At 38.3% G+C, this 17,195-nt stretch overlaps 3 protein-coding genes across 3 annotated transcripts in view; all 3 read left to right on the top strand.

Annotated features, from left to right (window-relative positions):
* Positions 1-462: 462 nt before the first annotated feature.
* On the top strand, positions 463-4,020 carry eloca (elongin C paralog a). Its single transcript, XM_031750030.2, has 4 exons — positions 463-587; positions 1,062-1,088; positions 1,228-1,371; positions 3,246-4,020. Exons 2-4 carry the CDS (start codon positions 1,085-1,087, stop codon positions 3,434-3,436), a joined length of 339 nt encoding a protein of 112 aa, XP_031605890.1. The 5' UTR covers positions 463-587; positions 1,062-1,084; the 3' UTR covers positions 3,437-4,020.
* Positions 4,021-5,159: 1,139 nt separating this feature from the next.
* ube2wb (ubiquitin conjugating enzyme E2 Wb) lies at positions 5,160-15,444 on the top strand. Its single transcript, XM_031750029.2, has 6 exons — positions 5,160-5,215; positions 5,989-6,080; positions 8,944-9,046; positions 12,687-12,842; positions 12,931-13,006; positions 13,110-15,444. Exons 1-6 carry the CDS (start codon positions 5,201-5,203, stop codon positions 13,121-13,123), a joined length of 456 nt encoding a protein of 151 aa, XP_031605889.1. The 5' UTR covers positions 5,160-5,200; the 3' UTR covers positions 13,124-15,444.
* A 1,299-nt stretch (positions 15,445-16,743) lies between these two features.
* Positions 16,744-17,195, top strand: part of stau2 (staufen double-stranded RNA binding protein 2) — a 100,822-nt gene continuing 100,370 nt past the window's right edge. The window contains exon 1 of the mRNA XM_031750050.2: positions 16,744-16,837. The gene's annotated coding sequence lies outside the window, so the exon portion shown is untranslated. The remainder of the gene's footprint in view (positions 16,838-17,195) is intronic.

The following is a 17,195-nucleotide window of genomic DNA, read 5'->3' on the forward strand; positions in this document are numbered from 1 at the left end:
ATCTGTCATGTTCAATCAGCACCTGCTGTCGCTCGTCACAGACGCAGTGGAAACAGTCGGGGAGGTTAAGCTTGAACACAGGCGCTCCCTATAGGATTAACAAGGCATTAGCCCGTAAACCAATTTTAGTCATCTGAGCTCTTGATAAAATAATAATAATAATAATAATAATAATAATAATAATAATAATAATAATAATAATAATAATAATAATAAAATAAACCCAGAAAATTTCTTACTTCTTCTGCTTATTTAGCTTTATCTGTTTACCTTAATGTATTATTTCGATATGCTGACTCATATACAATAGCGGACAGTTAAACGCTCATTATCCTGACACGTATTTTGTGATCGTAGAAGACAATATTTTATTTTAAAAAGAAAACTTTGCTCGCCATAGTAATATGAATATTATTATTTATTTATTTTATACACATAACTGGCAAAGACCGGACACTTTTCTTTAGCCACTCTGCGGAACAAATTTCCTGCGGACGTGTGTTCGCCCATACTGGTTCCGGGTTCAACATCCTGATAGCTAACGTTAGCTGAAACACAATCTTCTCTACGCTTTAAGCTACATAGTGGTAAGAATCCGTGTATCTTTTCCGTTACGTGATTTTATGTATTGCCGTATGTCAAAGCCAACTATGTGGTTTGAGTTTTACATTGTAAACAAGCGGTAAAATAAAAAAGCTATATCAATTTTTTGGAAAGGTTTTAGCAGGCTAGCCAGAGCTGACTAACCCTGACGGCTGGGTACACGTAAGATAGAGGAATAAATTCACAACCATTGCTGTGTGATTTAGATATGATGGGCGCAGAGGATTTACAGGTGAAGATGTTCATATGTCTCTTAACGGAAGCTAGCTTTGTTTTAATGGGCCTAACGTTACGCGGCGTTTGTCATAAATCATAACCGACGGAATAACCAGCGTTAACATTTAACAACCGGCAGTATAACAAACACTGTGGCAATCGTTGTGTAATCTAGGGAATTAAATGTTGAGTTGTAAGTTATACCCCAAAAAGAGTGATGTTTTAATGTTTTTCCTTTTTAGGATTAAAGGAATCCCGGAACAACATGGGTGAGTGATGGCTAGAAATCCACTATTCCCATTTGTCCACATTAAATTAGCCACACTGAGGTCTCATTTCATCCCTCTTCAGTAGCTGTTGTCGTACACCTGTTTAAAATTGTCGGTTGTCATCTCTGTTACTTCACAGATGGTGAAGAGAGAACCTATGGTGGCTGCGAAGGGCCAGATGCCATGTATGTGAAGCTGATCTCGTCTGATGGCCACGAGTTCATTGTGAAACGAGAACATGCCTTGACATCTGGGACTATCAAAGCCATGTTAAGTGGGCCAGGTGAGAATTCAGACACTGACATTGTTAAAAAGGAGCAAATTTAACTTGAATGATTTGTAATCTAATGGTAACATACATACAATCATTGGTCATGCTCTCCAGTAATTTTGTTGCACTTTGAAGATCATGTCAGGTTTTTTTTTTTTCTAGTGGTAGCTTGTTTCTGCCAATCTGCTTAAAAAATAAATAAATCAGCGACTAAAAATTGCTAGTTAGTCTCAGACCAATGCTAACCTGTACCGCAGCCCCAATTTTGAGTTAGCCAAAATTTCAGGATAAATCAAAATTTTGACTTACGGATCGGGGAAAAAGAAAAACAATTTGTGGCAGAAACAGCTTCCACAGTTTTCTCTGCAAGCTATTGGATTGCTGTCCTCTTTAATCCAGTGTGAGTAGTTATTTGGAATTTGGAACCAAGTGTATTTAAACACTGAAGAACGTAACGTTTGTTTTGCTGCTGTTTTTACTTTATTTGTTTTCCCCTGGCATTTAAAGTATTTTCTGGGTTGTTTTTTTTTTTTTTCTCTCTTTTCGCATTTTTAAAAACAACGCACATATAGAAATCCCATTGTAGTACCTCAACCACATGATCATCATGTGATCTATTACTTTATTAATTTTGTTAGAGGGTGTGTGAGGTTCTGTAAAAGATGTGCATAGTGGTGCTTGTAGGAGATGGTGTTATTGCTCTCAGTCAAGTTAATTCTGTTTCTCCAGTTGATGGCACTGTGCTCCCCTTTGTTAGCAATACTATTCGTAGGATTTCATTGGTGCAAATGCCATTATTCATTACCTCATTTATCCCTGATCAAAAATATCTCTGTAGGTGTATATAATTACAATTAATTGGACAGTTCAATACTTTTTAAAATAATTATTGTTATATCAATATCTATTATATGGTCTGATATTTTCCAATTAACTTGCAAATATTTTTGCACGACTTTACTTGATTACCTATCTTGCTCTGATCATCATGCAGAATTCTGTTTATTGACTCCATCCATAATGAGAGTGTACATATTCAAGGTTTTCTCCAGCTTAGGTGTTATATGGAGAGTGGGTGTTTGGTGTTTTGTTTTTTTGTTTTTTTTTAAAGCTCAAGCTCTGGTATTTTCTCCTTGCTCATGATGAATCTTTTGTACAGTTTTAGCTTGCTGTAGCTGTTGCAGGCCCCGAAGGCAAAGCTAGGCAAATCAAATCATTTTAATGTTGAGTAACTCACTATAATTAGACCCACACTAGTAACATTACGCCTTTAAAAGATCAGAGGATGCATCTACATTTAAAAACAAGACCTGCACACACAATTGATTAGTTGTCAGATACATGCTGCTGTTCACTTTTACTTGGGCCAATACACTGGAAAGCTTTTAGAATACTTTTTTGGTTAATAAGGTCTTTTTAGGTGTCATGCTCAGTGCATGACTTAAATCTATGTTGTAGCTCTTTACTTTACACTGTAGGCTGATGTGCACCTTAACAGAAAAGTAACTACAGTGGCATAGACATGAACCACTGTGATAGGGCTGTTTGGTAGCAGTATCCGGTGTAAACACATTAGCAGGATAATACCTCAGTAATTGTATCTAGCTTGTTCATTATACTATTCCAGTAGCATCAGTGCAGAGAAAGCTGTTTTTCTTTTTTTCATAAGTCTAGCAATATGTTTATAGATTCAGTTGGCTCCGATATCTTTTCTCCTTTCACGGTTTCTGTAAAAGTAACTGTTTAGTTCCAGATTTATCAAATCCATGACCAACATTAAGAGCCCAGTTTTGCTCACGATGGCAGAGCAATGGCAGGAATTCAACACAGAGGAAATTCCTGTATATGTTCTTTTAATGTATGAACATGATATTGTCTATCTGCAGGACAATTTGCTGAGAATGAAACCAACGAAGTGAATTTCAGAGAGATTCCATCTCATGTCCTCTCCAAGGTCTGCATGTATTTCACCTACAAGGTCCGTTACACCAACAGCTCCACAGAAATACCCGAATTCCCCATTGCACCGGAGATCGCACTGGAACTACTCATGGCTGCAAACTTTTTGGATTGCTAAAGTTACAAAGATAATGGAAAAAAAGCTTAAAACATTTTTAGTTTCTTTTTGTTTTCTTTTTTTGAGTATTTAACTTGTTTTGCTATTCACTTCATATGAAAAGAAAATGATCCTTTTTCTTTGGTTTGCTGTTATTTCATTAGTATTAAAAGATGTCATTTTAACATGTTAAATGGATATAGCAGAATGTGACAAATGTCCCGCCGCCCCGCCCCCCCGAAATCTCTCCTCACCTCACCATCTTAATAAAGACGTATTTGGTGAGCACTTTGTTTCCAGTTTTTGGTACCTTGTGCCTCATGAAATGAAATACCATTTCCACAATGAACATGCTTCCTATTTTTATTCTTTTTTTTAAGTTAAAAAAAAAAGATATTTGAGATAAAGGCAACAGTGGGGATGTTGTATACACTAAAATAGATAATTCAGTGGGGTTTTTTTCACATCAGTAGTTGGAGGGGGTTTAAAGGGGTTACTCTTTATACTGATCAGATAGGGATGTTTGGAAAATGAATGAACCTCAGATGTGTGTAATTTAATTAGCATGGCAATGCTGAAATAAAAATGTGTATTGAATCTGAAAATACTGCTTTTTTTAACTATCGTGGGAGAACTGCAGTGACTGCTGTAGTTTAAACACTGTTAATATTGTGTTAGAATAAAAATACTTAAAATGTGGATTAAAAATAAAAACTTATAGGAAATACTGAACAAATGCATGAAAGGACTCGCTGTATGCTCGTAGTGCTCCAGCGTGACACTGATTCATCAAGAAGTGAATTTATGACTCTAGGATAAAATAATTGGTACAAACTTCTTAAAGTCCCATAAAGCGATATGACATAAGGGCTTTGGGTTGCATGTTATAGAAGAAATTTCTGTGCTAATAAAAAAGTCAGTGATCACTTAAGCTACATAAAAATGGAAAGCTGATAGATGTGATCTTATTACTCTGAATAAACATTGCCTTGCACATTCAAGTTTTAGAAATTTACATTGCCTGTGTCCATGCATCCATCTATTTGACTGGTGCCTATATGGAGTGCTTACCAGCCATGCCATGTGATACACCCAAGCGTTAATTCCCATGGTGAGGCGAGAGCTTATATCACATCTGATGCAACTCTGCCTACCAAGAGACCTTTTCTCTGTAGGAAACATTAGGAGGTTAGATCCAATTGCAGTTCAACTGGATGAAATGTTCAAAATTTTTGCTTACACAGATAAATGAATATGCTTCCTGTGCTTAAGACACTGACACCCAAAAGAAATGACAGTAAGATAACATAACGAGCTAAAGCAGCTCAAATAATAAAAATCATCATCAGGAAAACGAATAATAATGATCACAGGAAGTCTGTTCCTTGAAGCATTTTGTCATGATGAGTCATTGCTGTCACACTTAGAGGTTGCAGAAACCAATGTTATTCTCATTTTTAGGTACGTTTACTCCACCCGAGCGTCTGATCATGTTATACCTCAAAGGCAGGAAGTTTCTGTCTTTTAATAACTAAAATGCATCCTTTAGCAAAGGTCACTGGACGTGCCCGAAGTCCCATTTAAAAATATTATGTTGTCTTTATCGCTGGTGAAATGCTGTGATAAATTTGCTAAATGTTACGGACATCTTGGCGGTGACGGTGGCGCACACACACACGTTCGTGTGGATTTCTTTTCTGCTGTCAAAACAACTTAAATCACGTGACCGCCTGACGTACGTTTCTACACTCTGCGCTGAGGCAGGAGGAGGGGGGGGTTTCCATCATGGCGTCGATGCAGGTAAGAACACAATTGACAGCGATCGCTTATTTTGTGATTTTTACCGGACCTCCCGGCTGTTTTTTTCCTGGCACTTTATCGACCACTTCATTTACGTACGCGTATTTGCCCAAAGTGGTGGTGACGTTACAGTAAAATCGATGACATTTATCCTCAACTGTTCAGGTTTAGCGGCTGCTCTTTGCTAGCAATACAACTAGCCCATCATCATCATCATCATCAACAGCAAGTCAAGGCTAGTAGAACCTAGCTTCCTGGAACTGTATGTCGATGACTTGGCCCGTGTGTAGGTTCTTCTCAGAAAGGCGTGATAATTCAAGGATATGAAGTGGAAAAATTTCCGATGTTTCCCGTAAATGTTGGCTGTTAAGTGGCCGGGCTCTCACCACAGTGAGCTAAGCAGACGGTGCGCAGATCGAACAGTTGCAGTTTCCTCCTGAACAGCTGAACAGGTGCATCGCTTTCACAGAAATTGCGGTGTTCAGTCGACTGACTGTTATCCCGTCTAAATAAATCATGTTTTTTAAACACTTACCTGTTTTAAATAGTTTTGTTTGGGTCACGTTTAACTACTAATAAACGGTAACCTCTCATTGGAATACCATTGATGTATCAGTGTTTTTCCGGGTATGGGCCTCTTAATAAAATTGATGAACTCATTTGCTAAATTTCTCAGCCACTACTCTGTTTGATTTGACTTGACTTGAGCCAGTATTTCAACTCTTTTTATTTATTTTTGGGGGGTATAAACCCAATCATGTTTTCTCCCACAGAAAAGGCTACAAAAGGAATTATTAGCCTTGCAAAACGATCCACCCCCAGGAATGACGCTCAATGAAAAAAGTGTACAGAACACCATTACACAGTAAGTCCTTCTCTTTCTTTTTTTTTTTTTTAAATTTCCTGTGACTCATTTGTTTCAGAGTGGCAGCACTTCTGGGTTTTTATCACCAATATGCCTATCGTGTTTGCTCAAATACCACGTGGCTTTGTGAAATGCCAGGTTTCATCTCTTTAAAAGGGTAGTGTGGCAACCATGCGGCATGCCATAAAGGTAGCTGTGGTTGGAGGTAAGACACCACGGCCTCAGCCCTGTGTAGTGGTGAGGAATTGGGGTCATTCCAGCAACTGGCAGCCACAGGCCCTTCGTAGAGTGTCTCTAATGCACAGTGTCACTATTCATCCTTATAAAATATTTAATGGCTGGCATGCAGGAGTTGGGCTAGAAACAGAGGCTGCTTAGCTGACCTTTCTGTCTGTTTGTCGTGGTGTATCCCCTTAAACCCCATGACTACTGTTGCCATGTCATATTGTTTCTGATAAGCAGGAAATATGAGTTGAATTGTAGTCTTGTAAATGGATTTGAGAATAGTTTCTAAGCTGGATCAGAACTTGTTAGGTTACTAACTTTTAGAGTTGTATGGCATGGTTTCTAGCCTCCAATGCCGTCTGAAAGAGAGGGTGCACATTGGAGTGTTTGTCACTGGTCAATTATGGTGGCATCTTCCTCATTAGATAACAATCACCTGGTCTGACAAATGCCTTGCATGACTGACAAGTCTCCTAACCCTCCTAACCAGTCCTGCTGGCTTGTGTGATCCTTGTGTATCATTTCTTTGACAAGGCATGTGTGGGTGTGCCTTTTTTATGCTCGGCTCTGATGTCACGAGGTCTCTTTATGCTACTTTCTGTTGTCATGATTGACTGTGGTCATGAATTGTCTTTATTATCCTGACTGGAGTATGACGTACTCGTGTTCTGCTTGCCATAGAAGCACACAAGCCGGTATGTTGCCGCAATAAGGGGTCAGTGTGTTTTCAGCTTTGCACCTTTTGTTTATATAGTACACACTGTAACGAGCAACACTGGTTTTGTTTTGTTTTTTAAGTGTATTGTGTGCTAGTCGTATATTGGTTAGCTTGATGGTGTAATGAGTCACTTAATGTAAACAAGGAAACTGCTGCTTAAAGGCACTGTTGGGCCTCTCAGGTGTACTCCATTTGTCCTTGTCCCTACACTTTCACTAAATGTCTCAGTGTTATTTTTGTTGACTGGATCATATAATCACCAGGCTATAGGGAATTTGAGCACGTTGAGCGTGATGTCCTTGAAGTCCCTGACTGTATTCAGCATGAGTTGGTAGCGCGATCAGGCCTCCCTCGGAGCTTCTTGAAGGAAAAGTGGAGCTTTGTTTAGACACTGTGACTGACCCTTTCCAAGGGCAACGTTTTAAGGAGGACAGACTTTATATGTAGGCTTAAACGATCATGTGTACCAGTCTAGATTTGAATGAGGCATGAGGCTATAAACCTGGATAACAGCCACAGGACTCTCTGGTGTCATGTCTGCACTGCTTGCATGGAAAAATTAGGTCAGAGATTGTGATGCTTTTTTCTTCTAAGGATTCTACTATGAGCCCCACAACTGTTCTGCACTCAATTTGTTTTTGCCACCAGTGAAGCTACATTCAGCAGTCTTGAGTTGTGTGTGTAAAGAGTGTGCGGTGCAGGTAGGCTGTCTTTCATCCCAGGGGCCCAAGACTCTGTATTTGCAATCATCTGTGCAGGATTGAATTGCTAGCAGCTCAGTCAGCAGAGTTCTGTAGCCTGACCACAGAAGCGAAAATAGATTTTGTCCAGTAGATCAATAGAATATCACATTATTACTAAAGCACTGTCATAACCCAGCTGAATATTGAATGTCACTGAAATGAGTCAGACTGAAAGCTTTTGATTACACACACTTACTGCAGAACCGGCATCTCACATTGTGTCTATTTATTTTTTTTAATGATAATTACATGTGGTTCTGTACTTGTCTCTAGCTAATCTGCTGCCAAATTATAAAACGACACATTATTAACAGAAATAATGTCAAAGCTGTCATTGTGTTTCCCACCTACTCCAGAATTGTAAGATTGAACACAGAGCACATTATCGTTCATAAACCAAACTTTGCTTTTATAGAAATGTCATTTTCTCCCAAAGCACTGAAGGTTTATGTCTGAAAGGAAGCGCTAAACCTGGTATTCTCACTCGAAAGGAGGAAATTCATAACTTCATTGTCAAGTACACTACGTATGAGGAAAAAGCCTGAGTAGTTTTTGAGATTATCCTGTCAAAAATTTGCAAGATCTTTACTCCAATCCCCCAAAACCACAAATCAACTGGTTCTCGCAATTTGGATTTGCACACAGTAATGAGGGTAGCAAAATTAATCGGTGCACCTCATTCAAACTGTGCTGTTTTTATCTGTATAGGCCCAAAGTCCCTTAAAGGCGCAGGTTTTTCTGCTAATATGGTGAATCAAGGCTAAATTTGCTCATTTCCTCCATGCAAATTGTGGGCAACCTTGCAGGGTTTTGTGGTTACTTGTGGTTTCCTCCTTTCTCTGATTTGTGTAAATCTCTAAAAATGTGTTTTGTTTTGTTTTTTCTTGCAAATTAATGAAATTATAAGCTAAAAATTGTAAGTTTTTGTAAGTTATTGTAAGTTGTAATTTGAGAGAATTAATGTTGCAATTTAATGACATGGGATCTCCCTCCCCCACTTCATAAATTTAAAAGAAAAATGGCCTTTTTTCATATTTACATAAGCCCTTATGTGTCACTCTGATTTCTAGTCAGAGATTACTAGACCCTGATTATCTCAAGGTGATCTGTGTTATTTTATGTAATTTTTTTTTTTTTTTTGTTTGACATATTTTAATATTGTGCTTTTATTTTTTAGGTGGATTGTAGATATGGAGGGAGCACCCGGCACACTGTATGAAGGAGAGAAATTTCAGCTGCTTTTCAAATTTAGTAGTCGATATCCTTTTGATTCACCTCAGGTAAGCTCAGCAGTCATTATTGTTTGTGTGTAGGTGTGTGGGTAAATGTTAAGCATTTTAAAGCACTTTGTCTGAAGCTCTCTATAAGTTCACTTTATTAACCATCTTTTCTTATGGATCTGTTTTGTCTGCTCTGTGGGTGCAAGAGATGCAGATGAACAAAGGACTTGGAACCTGGTCTGATGATGTTTCCTTTACACCGTTTGCTACTCTGATCTAATGTCCCACATCCATTCCTAGTTTGGTATCAAAGATTGATTTTCCTGAGTTCGTGGTCCACAGTGAGGTTCCGATTGAAATAAACTCACAAACTGAAGAGCTGTAGAAACAGTCTTTTATATTCATCGGCTAGATACCTGCTGTAATCTCATGAAACATCTTGGCTCTATGGTCATTAGTGCAATGAATCTTGGCTTGGAATCACTGAGAGACAGCAGTGCAGAAGTCTCACTGAAGCCATGTTTGATGGGATTAGTTTGACTCAACAGTCTTGTTTCACTGATTAGGAGCCTGCCCGTCTAAAAATAGGTAGAGAAAATTAGATAAATTGAGCTACTTAGCTGTTACCCTCTCAAATAGGAAGGACACACTATCAGATTTGTCCACTGTTGAAGTCCTCTCCTAAGGCCTCTGGAAGAACTTCTTTCACCTTATATCCTTTTATTGTCGTGTAAAAGAAAACAAAGTCTGATCAAAATCACTTGACAATTTTTGCATAACAGCTTCAGTTTCTGTTGAGCCTTTTTATTGAGTTTCACAGCTACATGCGCACAGGAGAAACTACAGATTTCCTACCAGAACTTTAACCCTGTGCAGCATCTTCTAAAACAAAGATGTCGAATTTTAAACAGTGTTGTGTAATCTTACAGTTTAGATTGTTACAATTGTATAAAGGCTTTTTATTTGTGCATTTACTCATTTTTTGACATGTTTTAGCCATCCAAGCTCTGCACATCACTCCACCAGTCATTTGCAGATTCTGTGTCATTCACATGGGAAAAATATAAGCTTTGCAATGAAAACTAATCATCATCATCAGATTGAAATGTGAAATCAAAGAGTATTCTCTAGAATTTTTTATTTTATATTATTTTTAATGCTTACACAATTTTTAAGATTAAAATCCGTCTCCAATAATAACTTCAGCTTTAAAGAAGACAGAATAGGAAAACTTTGGGCACGACCTAAAGTTTTTACATCTGTTTTTTGGCCTTCAGACTTTGCTTTCATCAAAGAACCGTTTATTTGCACACATCAGACATTTGACATTTGAGTTGTTTCAAGTTTGTTGAGGTAATCTAATGGGTATGGTTGAGATCTGGTGACTGCAGTGACGTCTCCATTAAAGACAGACCCCAAGCTAACCAGTTCTATAAAGAGTTCTTGTGTACTTTGGAGCTGTTTTTTAGATCACTGTCCTGCATTCGGTCCAATCATGCTGCTTCCAGCAGATTACAGCATGGCATTTCCAGTCCTTCCTTATTCGACATCTCGTTTAATCTTATATAAATCTTTTCCTTTACCCACTACAAAACAAACCATCTCAATTTTTGTTGGAAACACTTTAAAGGTGGAATTGTTTGATCTTACCACCATTTTCCAGCCTTTCTCAGTCGAATGCATGAAGCGTTGAGCAGTCTTGGTTTTCTTTTATTGGCCAGTCTCAGATTTGGCCTTTTCCATTGAAGCTCTTCCTAGTGTCATTAAAATCACCTCTTCACTGTCACATTGAGATGGGTGTTGTGTTCACTGGGGCTTCATATCTTTTTTTTTCTCTCCCCCTGTTCTGGTTAGAGACACTTTGCTGACAGAATGGTACACACACTAGTATGAAATTTCCTCTGTGTGTGTTTTTTCCTCATTGAACTTGAACCCACAAAGGCTGATGTTCCAGACACTGAACTGTCAAAATTTGCTGCTTCTTCACAGCAATTTTCAGTTGTGGTAAAAATGATTGAGAGTTTAATAAAAAGCTTTTAATTTTTTTTTCTTTTTTGGTGATTCCAATTTCTGAGCAGTTGTGCACATGCAAATTAGAGGCCTGCCTTATGAAACAAAACAGGGGCTACTTCTGTTTTTCTTTTTCTAAAGTTAAAGATATTGAAACTTGTGGTGAGCACTAGAACAAGGCACAGCATGGACCTAAGACTAGATATCTTAGTGAAATAGAAGATTTAGGTTACCTACAGACGCTGTTGGCTTGGTGTGATTTGGAGGTTTGAGTAAATATTTTAAGAGATTTTTTTTTTTTTTTGTCTTGATCTTTAGACTATAAAGCTACTAGCTGTGCTTTCTATTCATATCAGTCACCCCCCTCATGATGTGGAGCCTGCACTCTCCCGTGAGGCCCGGTCTGGTGCCAGACTGACTCAACCCTTCATTACCCTTTTTACCCGCTCCCCCTTCTCTCTGCTTTAGCACTTCTGACTCTAGCTTTTTGCTTCTCACACTTTCCATATCTTCCTGCTTGGCCCTCACTCGTGTGCCTTTTTTAAAGTCAAATGTAGCCCAGTGCTTTTTATAGAACGCGTCTACTTTTTTATAAAACATGCTGTATCTCCTGTCTAGCTCTCCCTACGCTGTTTGCTTTTCCTCCCTCTCTCTCTCTCACCGTGTCCCAGCCCCTCTGTCCTAATCCGAGAGCCTCATATCCCTGTAGAGCAGTGGTGTCAATCATAAGGCCCGGGGGCCAGAATCAGCCCGGCAAAGCCTTCAGTCCAACCAACTGGACAGTTTAGTAAGATGTGAAAGAAGGCATACATTTTGGACTTGAACAGTTTTGGACTAACTGTGTTTTCCCAAAGTCTTACAACTTTTCCTACTGATAAGACTTCCCCTGTGCTCTATTATCCAAGTAAGGAAATCCCAGAAAGCTGATGCTGTTTATCTGAACATTGTGTTTTCAGTGGGTGAAACATTTCCTTACTTTTTAAGAAGTCACTTGGATAAGTGAAAAAACGTTTCTCCCACTGAAAACTGGACATCCAGATGAACAGAATCAGCTTTGTGGACTTAAACGACAGAAAAGGTTTTGGTTTTTCACACAAATTTCACAAGGTCATTTTACAACATGGACAATGAGCAATGAGAACTTTTGCCTTAATCAGCATTTCTGATACATACTGTTGAAATTACACTTGTTTTTCTTCCATTAAAATATCTGAGATTAAATCCATAGTTAAGCATCTTTACATCGACAGAAGTCAAATCGGTTTATTTATATATCACGTTTTAAACTAGTCAACGTCTGTTGACCAAAGTGCTGTACAAGGTATACAAAATATCCACTATGTAAAACGGTCACTAAATCAACAATAAAGAAAGGGAAAGCTTCACTGGTCCAGCTCGCTACATGTGGCCCACAAAGTAAAATGAGTTTGATATCCCTGCAGTAGTGGGTTAACCCTGCAGCAAGTCTAATTATTTTGCTGTCATTAATTGATGGTAATGAATGTTTTAGCTTTCTCCAAAGTTCATCCCCAAGCTGGATCTTTGACCACACATGTAACCCCCAACCACCCCAAAGTTGGTTTTTATGCGTCTTCTTTCTTTAGGATCTTAAAGCTCGCCGGCCTCATGGGATTTTTATCTGTACATATTCAGTTGTGTTGATGTGGTCTGCTTTGCTTTCATTGTGCAGGTAATGTTCACAGGAGAGAATATACCTGTCCACCCGCATGTGTATAGCAACGGTCACATCTGTCTATCTATCCTAACGGAAGATTGGTCGCCAGCGCTCTCAGTGCAATCAGTTTGTCTTAGCATTATCAGCATGTTGTCAAGCTGCAAAGAAAAGGTAAGTGTGCGACACCTGGTGTGGGCGGCAGGGGTTTGTGGGCACGTGTTAAATGTTAAATGTAATCGCTGCTTTTTGTTTTCTGCAGAGACGACCGCCTGATAACTCGTTTTATGTAAGAACATGTAACAAAAATCCAAAGAAAACAAAATGGTGGTATCACGGTGAGTTAAAAAAAAAAGGTTTTATTTTTTTCAGCGCTTCTTGAACTTGAAACTTTTTTGTCTTTTTCCTCTAATCTTCATGCTGTCTTGTTTGCCTTCACAGATGATACATGCTAATGTACAAACTTTGTATTAATGGTAGAAGAGAGAAGTCCTACTGACCTACGTAAAGCACTTTTTAATCATTCAGTCTTTGAACTCTGACCTTTGACTGGAACAATGGACACCATGCGCTGGAGGCTCTTGGCTGCATTTTCCCCCATGGCCGGTTGGCTGCATGTTTTAGTCTGTTGTAAAATAGAAAATAACGGAACGTTTAGCTGCACCCAAGATGGAACTACTTCCTTTTTTTTGTGTGTGTATTGTTTTTGTTTCGTTTTTTTGAGGGGAGGGCAAAAGGGTCACAATGCAGCGAGCAAGTAAGGCAGACTTGTACTGATACTTATAATTCCTCTTTTAAGATTATTATTGTTACTTTTTTTGTTTGTGTGTGGCTGCATTTTAAGGTCCTTGTGTTGTGCAATAATAACCGATGGATGCATGCTGGGGCCTACAATGAGAGATCCAAATCTAACAGTCTTCTGGAAGGGATTTGACCATCAAAACCCCAAGAAAATGCTTCATCTGTTTTTATTAGTAGTAGTAGTAGTAGTACTACATGCACTGTGACGGTATCTAGTTTAAAAAGGCACTATTACGTTATTCCCAACTTGCAGGTGTACTGTAAGCAGTCCTTTACGCTTATCAGGTTTAAGGGTTTTAGTTTTTTAACCACTGTATCGACAGCACACATGCTCTTCTTCATCTTCCAACTCTTAAGACCTGGTTGCAGTTCTTCCTGCCATCGGACTGAAATTCGGTACGCACGGGAATAGCACAGGCGTGACGGTAGATCCAGGAGTCATCCAGTGACCTCGGCGTTTGTCTCCTCATAAAGTTGGGCTGAACTTTGCTCGTCCAGCCTTTTAAGACTGCATCAGCCTCTCTTCCATTTAAAGAATGTCATCGCATGATCCATTTGTATTTGTATGATATATATTTTTATTATTATTATTATTTCATGCTTTAATCTTCTGAAATGTTTGATTTCTTTTTTTTTTTTATGTCTTTTTTTTGTATTTTTTTCGCCAACTAGCTGATACTTTGAAAAGGGGGTGCTTTTGACGGGTCAGTATGTTTTTGATTTTTTTTTTTTTTTTTTTTTTCTTTTATAATTTAAATTTAAGTCTTCATCTTGATCTCTAGAATGTCTTTCTAGAACTTATGAAGACAATATTTTTTTTTTCTTTCTCTCTCTCTTCCCCCTGGTCAGAGTTTTGGCTCAGGTACTTTTTCAATAAAGAGATCACCTCTAAAAAGACACCTATCAGAGATTTTGAATTTAACTATATTTTCACCAAAAGAGACTGTTATGTTGTAAACTTGTAACATGTCTGAAACTATTCTGTACATATATGCGTCTTTAAATTGTTGGATGATGTGCAAGAACCTGGCAGAGGATGCATTAACTTTATAGCAGAATGATGATAGGAGTGCTTTATTTCTTTGGAACTTTGCATCTTTTGCCAATTAGGTTGTGTACAGTCAGCAACAAACATGTAAAGTTGGTAAAAAAAAGGTAGTTTTACAGTGGGGGTGCATGCAGTTTCAAGCCCTACTCTTTTTTTATTGGCATCTAACATTGTGGCAACTTTGTCGTTCCATAACTGAGGTCACGGTTTATAGGATGGATGCTAACAGTGCTCACCTCCAGAGGCTGTGCTCATTTCAAAGTGTAATCACTCCATTCCTAAAGACATGTTTATTGCCATCCAGTCAGAGATACTTGAATTTTTTCCATCTTGAGTTGTTTGTATTTACTTTTTTTTTTCCTCCCCCCCCCCCAACCTTTTCCAGGGTCTAGCTGAGTTTCTTGAATGAACATGCGTGAATGTGATGATGCTCTATTCTGTAGAGGAGATTACCACAGCACACAGCTATCTGAAGAAGATTTAAAAACAAAAAACTATATTGATAATTTAAAGACATCTATTTAACCAATGTTGTTTTTTTAATTAGTTTCATTATATAAGGTCGTATCTGCTATCACTGCTTCGAGAATAAGACTGACTGAAACACCGATTGTGTAAATGTAGTCACAACAGCATCAGTGCAGAGAGACACCTAATGGATCAGTAAAGGTTTTTTTTTTTTAAAAAAAAACATGCGTGTGGTTATGTTACAGGGTTTGGCTGTTCTTTTTTTGTTTTTTTCCCTTAGTTACTTTTTTTTTTTATGTGGTTTGAACTCTTAGCTTGCAAGTTGTTGTGAGTGATCAACACTAATAAGGGTGTGTTATTTATATTTGAAATTTTGTTCTGGGATGTGCAAGCTCCATGTAATAGGTGCCTGTTCATTTTCATAATCAATAATAAAAACAAAGATTCACTTTTATTCAACCTCAGTCTGCACAGTATGTTTTTTTTTGTTTTTTTTTCCTTTTTGAATAGCTTGCAAAAGACTGAGTAGTTCTGCTCTGAAGGCAGAAGGATGATGACCATATTGAGAAAGAAGATAAATGTGTGACAGTGACACATTACGTAAACTGCATATTTCAGAAGCGTGTAATTCCATCTGTCTGTAAAAAGTGAATGGCACAGATCTCAGGCGTGTCTGTGGAATTGTACTGGGTTTGTGAAACATGCGCAAAGATAAAGATGTAGTGTGACAGGAACACTGATGATCTGACACTTTTGAAAGCAATTGAGCTTTCATTTAAAGCTTTTTTTTTTTTTTTTTTTTTTTTTTTTTTTTTACTGGTCCTCAAAGCAGTTACAGTGTGAGAAATGATTTCAGTCAAAAAAAATAGAGGGGGAAGGGTAATTTCAGATTGTAAAATAAATATACATGCGTTTGGCCAAGTTAAACTAAAATCTGCTATCAGGTTTGGAAACTTACTTCACTTATTTTGCTTGAATTTTGACTTTTTAAACTGCTCTATTTCTTGTTGGATATTTTTCTGTCTAAAATAACACAGGGACAAGTGGTTTAGTGGCGCCCTCTATTGGAGCTATTGGAGACGCTTTAGCTGTCAAATCTGAGGATCAGCAGTTCTTGATATTTTCCCTTTATGGGTATCTATTCCTTGTTAAATATAAAATGTATGTGGGTTACCCATCCACCCCTACCCATCTTTTTTTTTTTTTTTTTAAGTTCTCATCTTGGCAACAATGCCACTGCCCCAGCGTGGACTTTTGCAAATAAAGCTTGATGCAGAATTCTGACTAGATTGTTTGTGAGACACTCTTAGGGTTTGCTCTAACTTTCTAATTAACCAAATAGAGAAAATTCCCAATGAATGGTTGGAGAAATATTCCAAGTAAAACTATATTTTATGGAGTCAGCACAAAACCTTAAGTTTCACTGAAACACGGACCTGTAAAATGCAAAACTTATAAATAAGACTAAAAATCAATTTGTTGACACAAATGTGCGCAAAACAACTTTGGAAATATTACATTTGTTTCTGAATCAAAAGTTACAGTGTGGGATCCGAGGAAGCGCACCAGGACTGAACCATCCTTACCGCGGCGGGGGTGGCTTCATTCAAAATTCACCTCAAACTCCACTCATAGTACGTTAGCGATATGCGATATGCAGCCACAACAATGTTAGCTAAACACAAGCTTTATGCGTGAAATATTACATGGATGCGTCATGTTGCGTCCAGTGACACGTATTTTCATTTCTTTTTTTACCCAGACAAATAAGGTGGTCGGTTCCTCTTCCATCCAGTTCTCTTTAGTGTTTGCCAATGTTGGAGGTGTAACTGGGGTCTGGCCCTGGATAAAGGTAAAAAAATGTCCTGAAATATTTCTCCCATAGTTGTCGGATACTCTCTGGATTATTCGCCACGTTGTCGCCAACTCGTATATGATATTAGGGTTGACTGAAAATCCCCAGAATTTCGAGAAGGATGGGGCGGTTTGGAGATGCTAGCAAGAAGGGTGCTCGGCCGATCAGCCATGATGAGCTTTAACCGGCTAAAGTATCGCAACTGGGGGTGGCTAGATAGGATTTATTCATCTGGGGAAACCATAAAGGCATATTCATGACAGCATGCATGCTTGCCTATTCTGTCTGCGTGTTTTTAGGAGCTGACATTGGGAAGAAACGGCGTATATCTTGTTGGCAACGTTAGCTTCCTGCT

The sequence above is a fragment of the Oreochromis aureus genome, linkage group 9 (assembly GCF_013358895.1).
Source record: "Oreochromis aureus strain Israel breed Guangdong linkage group 9, ZZ_aureus, whole genome shotgun sequence".
Classification (NCBI taxonomy): Eukaryota; Metazoa; Chordata; class Actinopteri; order Cichliformes; family Cichlidae; genus Oreochromis; species Oreochromis aureus.

Bases quoted from the DNA above. Each gene is read 5' to 3' on its own strand.
- ube2wb (XM_031750029.2), top strand. The intron at 9,047-12,686 runs GTAAGCTCAGCA...TTCATTGTGCAG, and splicing joins ATCCTTTTGATTCACCTCAG to GTAATGTTCACAGGAGAGAA. The intron at 12,843-12,930 runs GTAAGTGTGCGA...TGTTTTCTGCAG, and splicing joins TGTCAAGCTGCAAAGAAAAG to AGACGACCGCCTGATAACTC.
- eloca (XM_031750030.2), top strand. The intron at 1,372-3,245 runs GTGAGAATTCAG...GTCTATCTGCAG, and splicing joins AGCCATGTTAAGTGGGCCAG to GACAATTTGCTGAGAATGAA.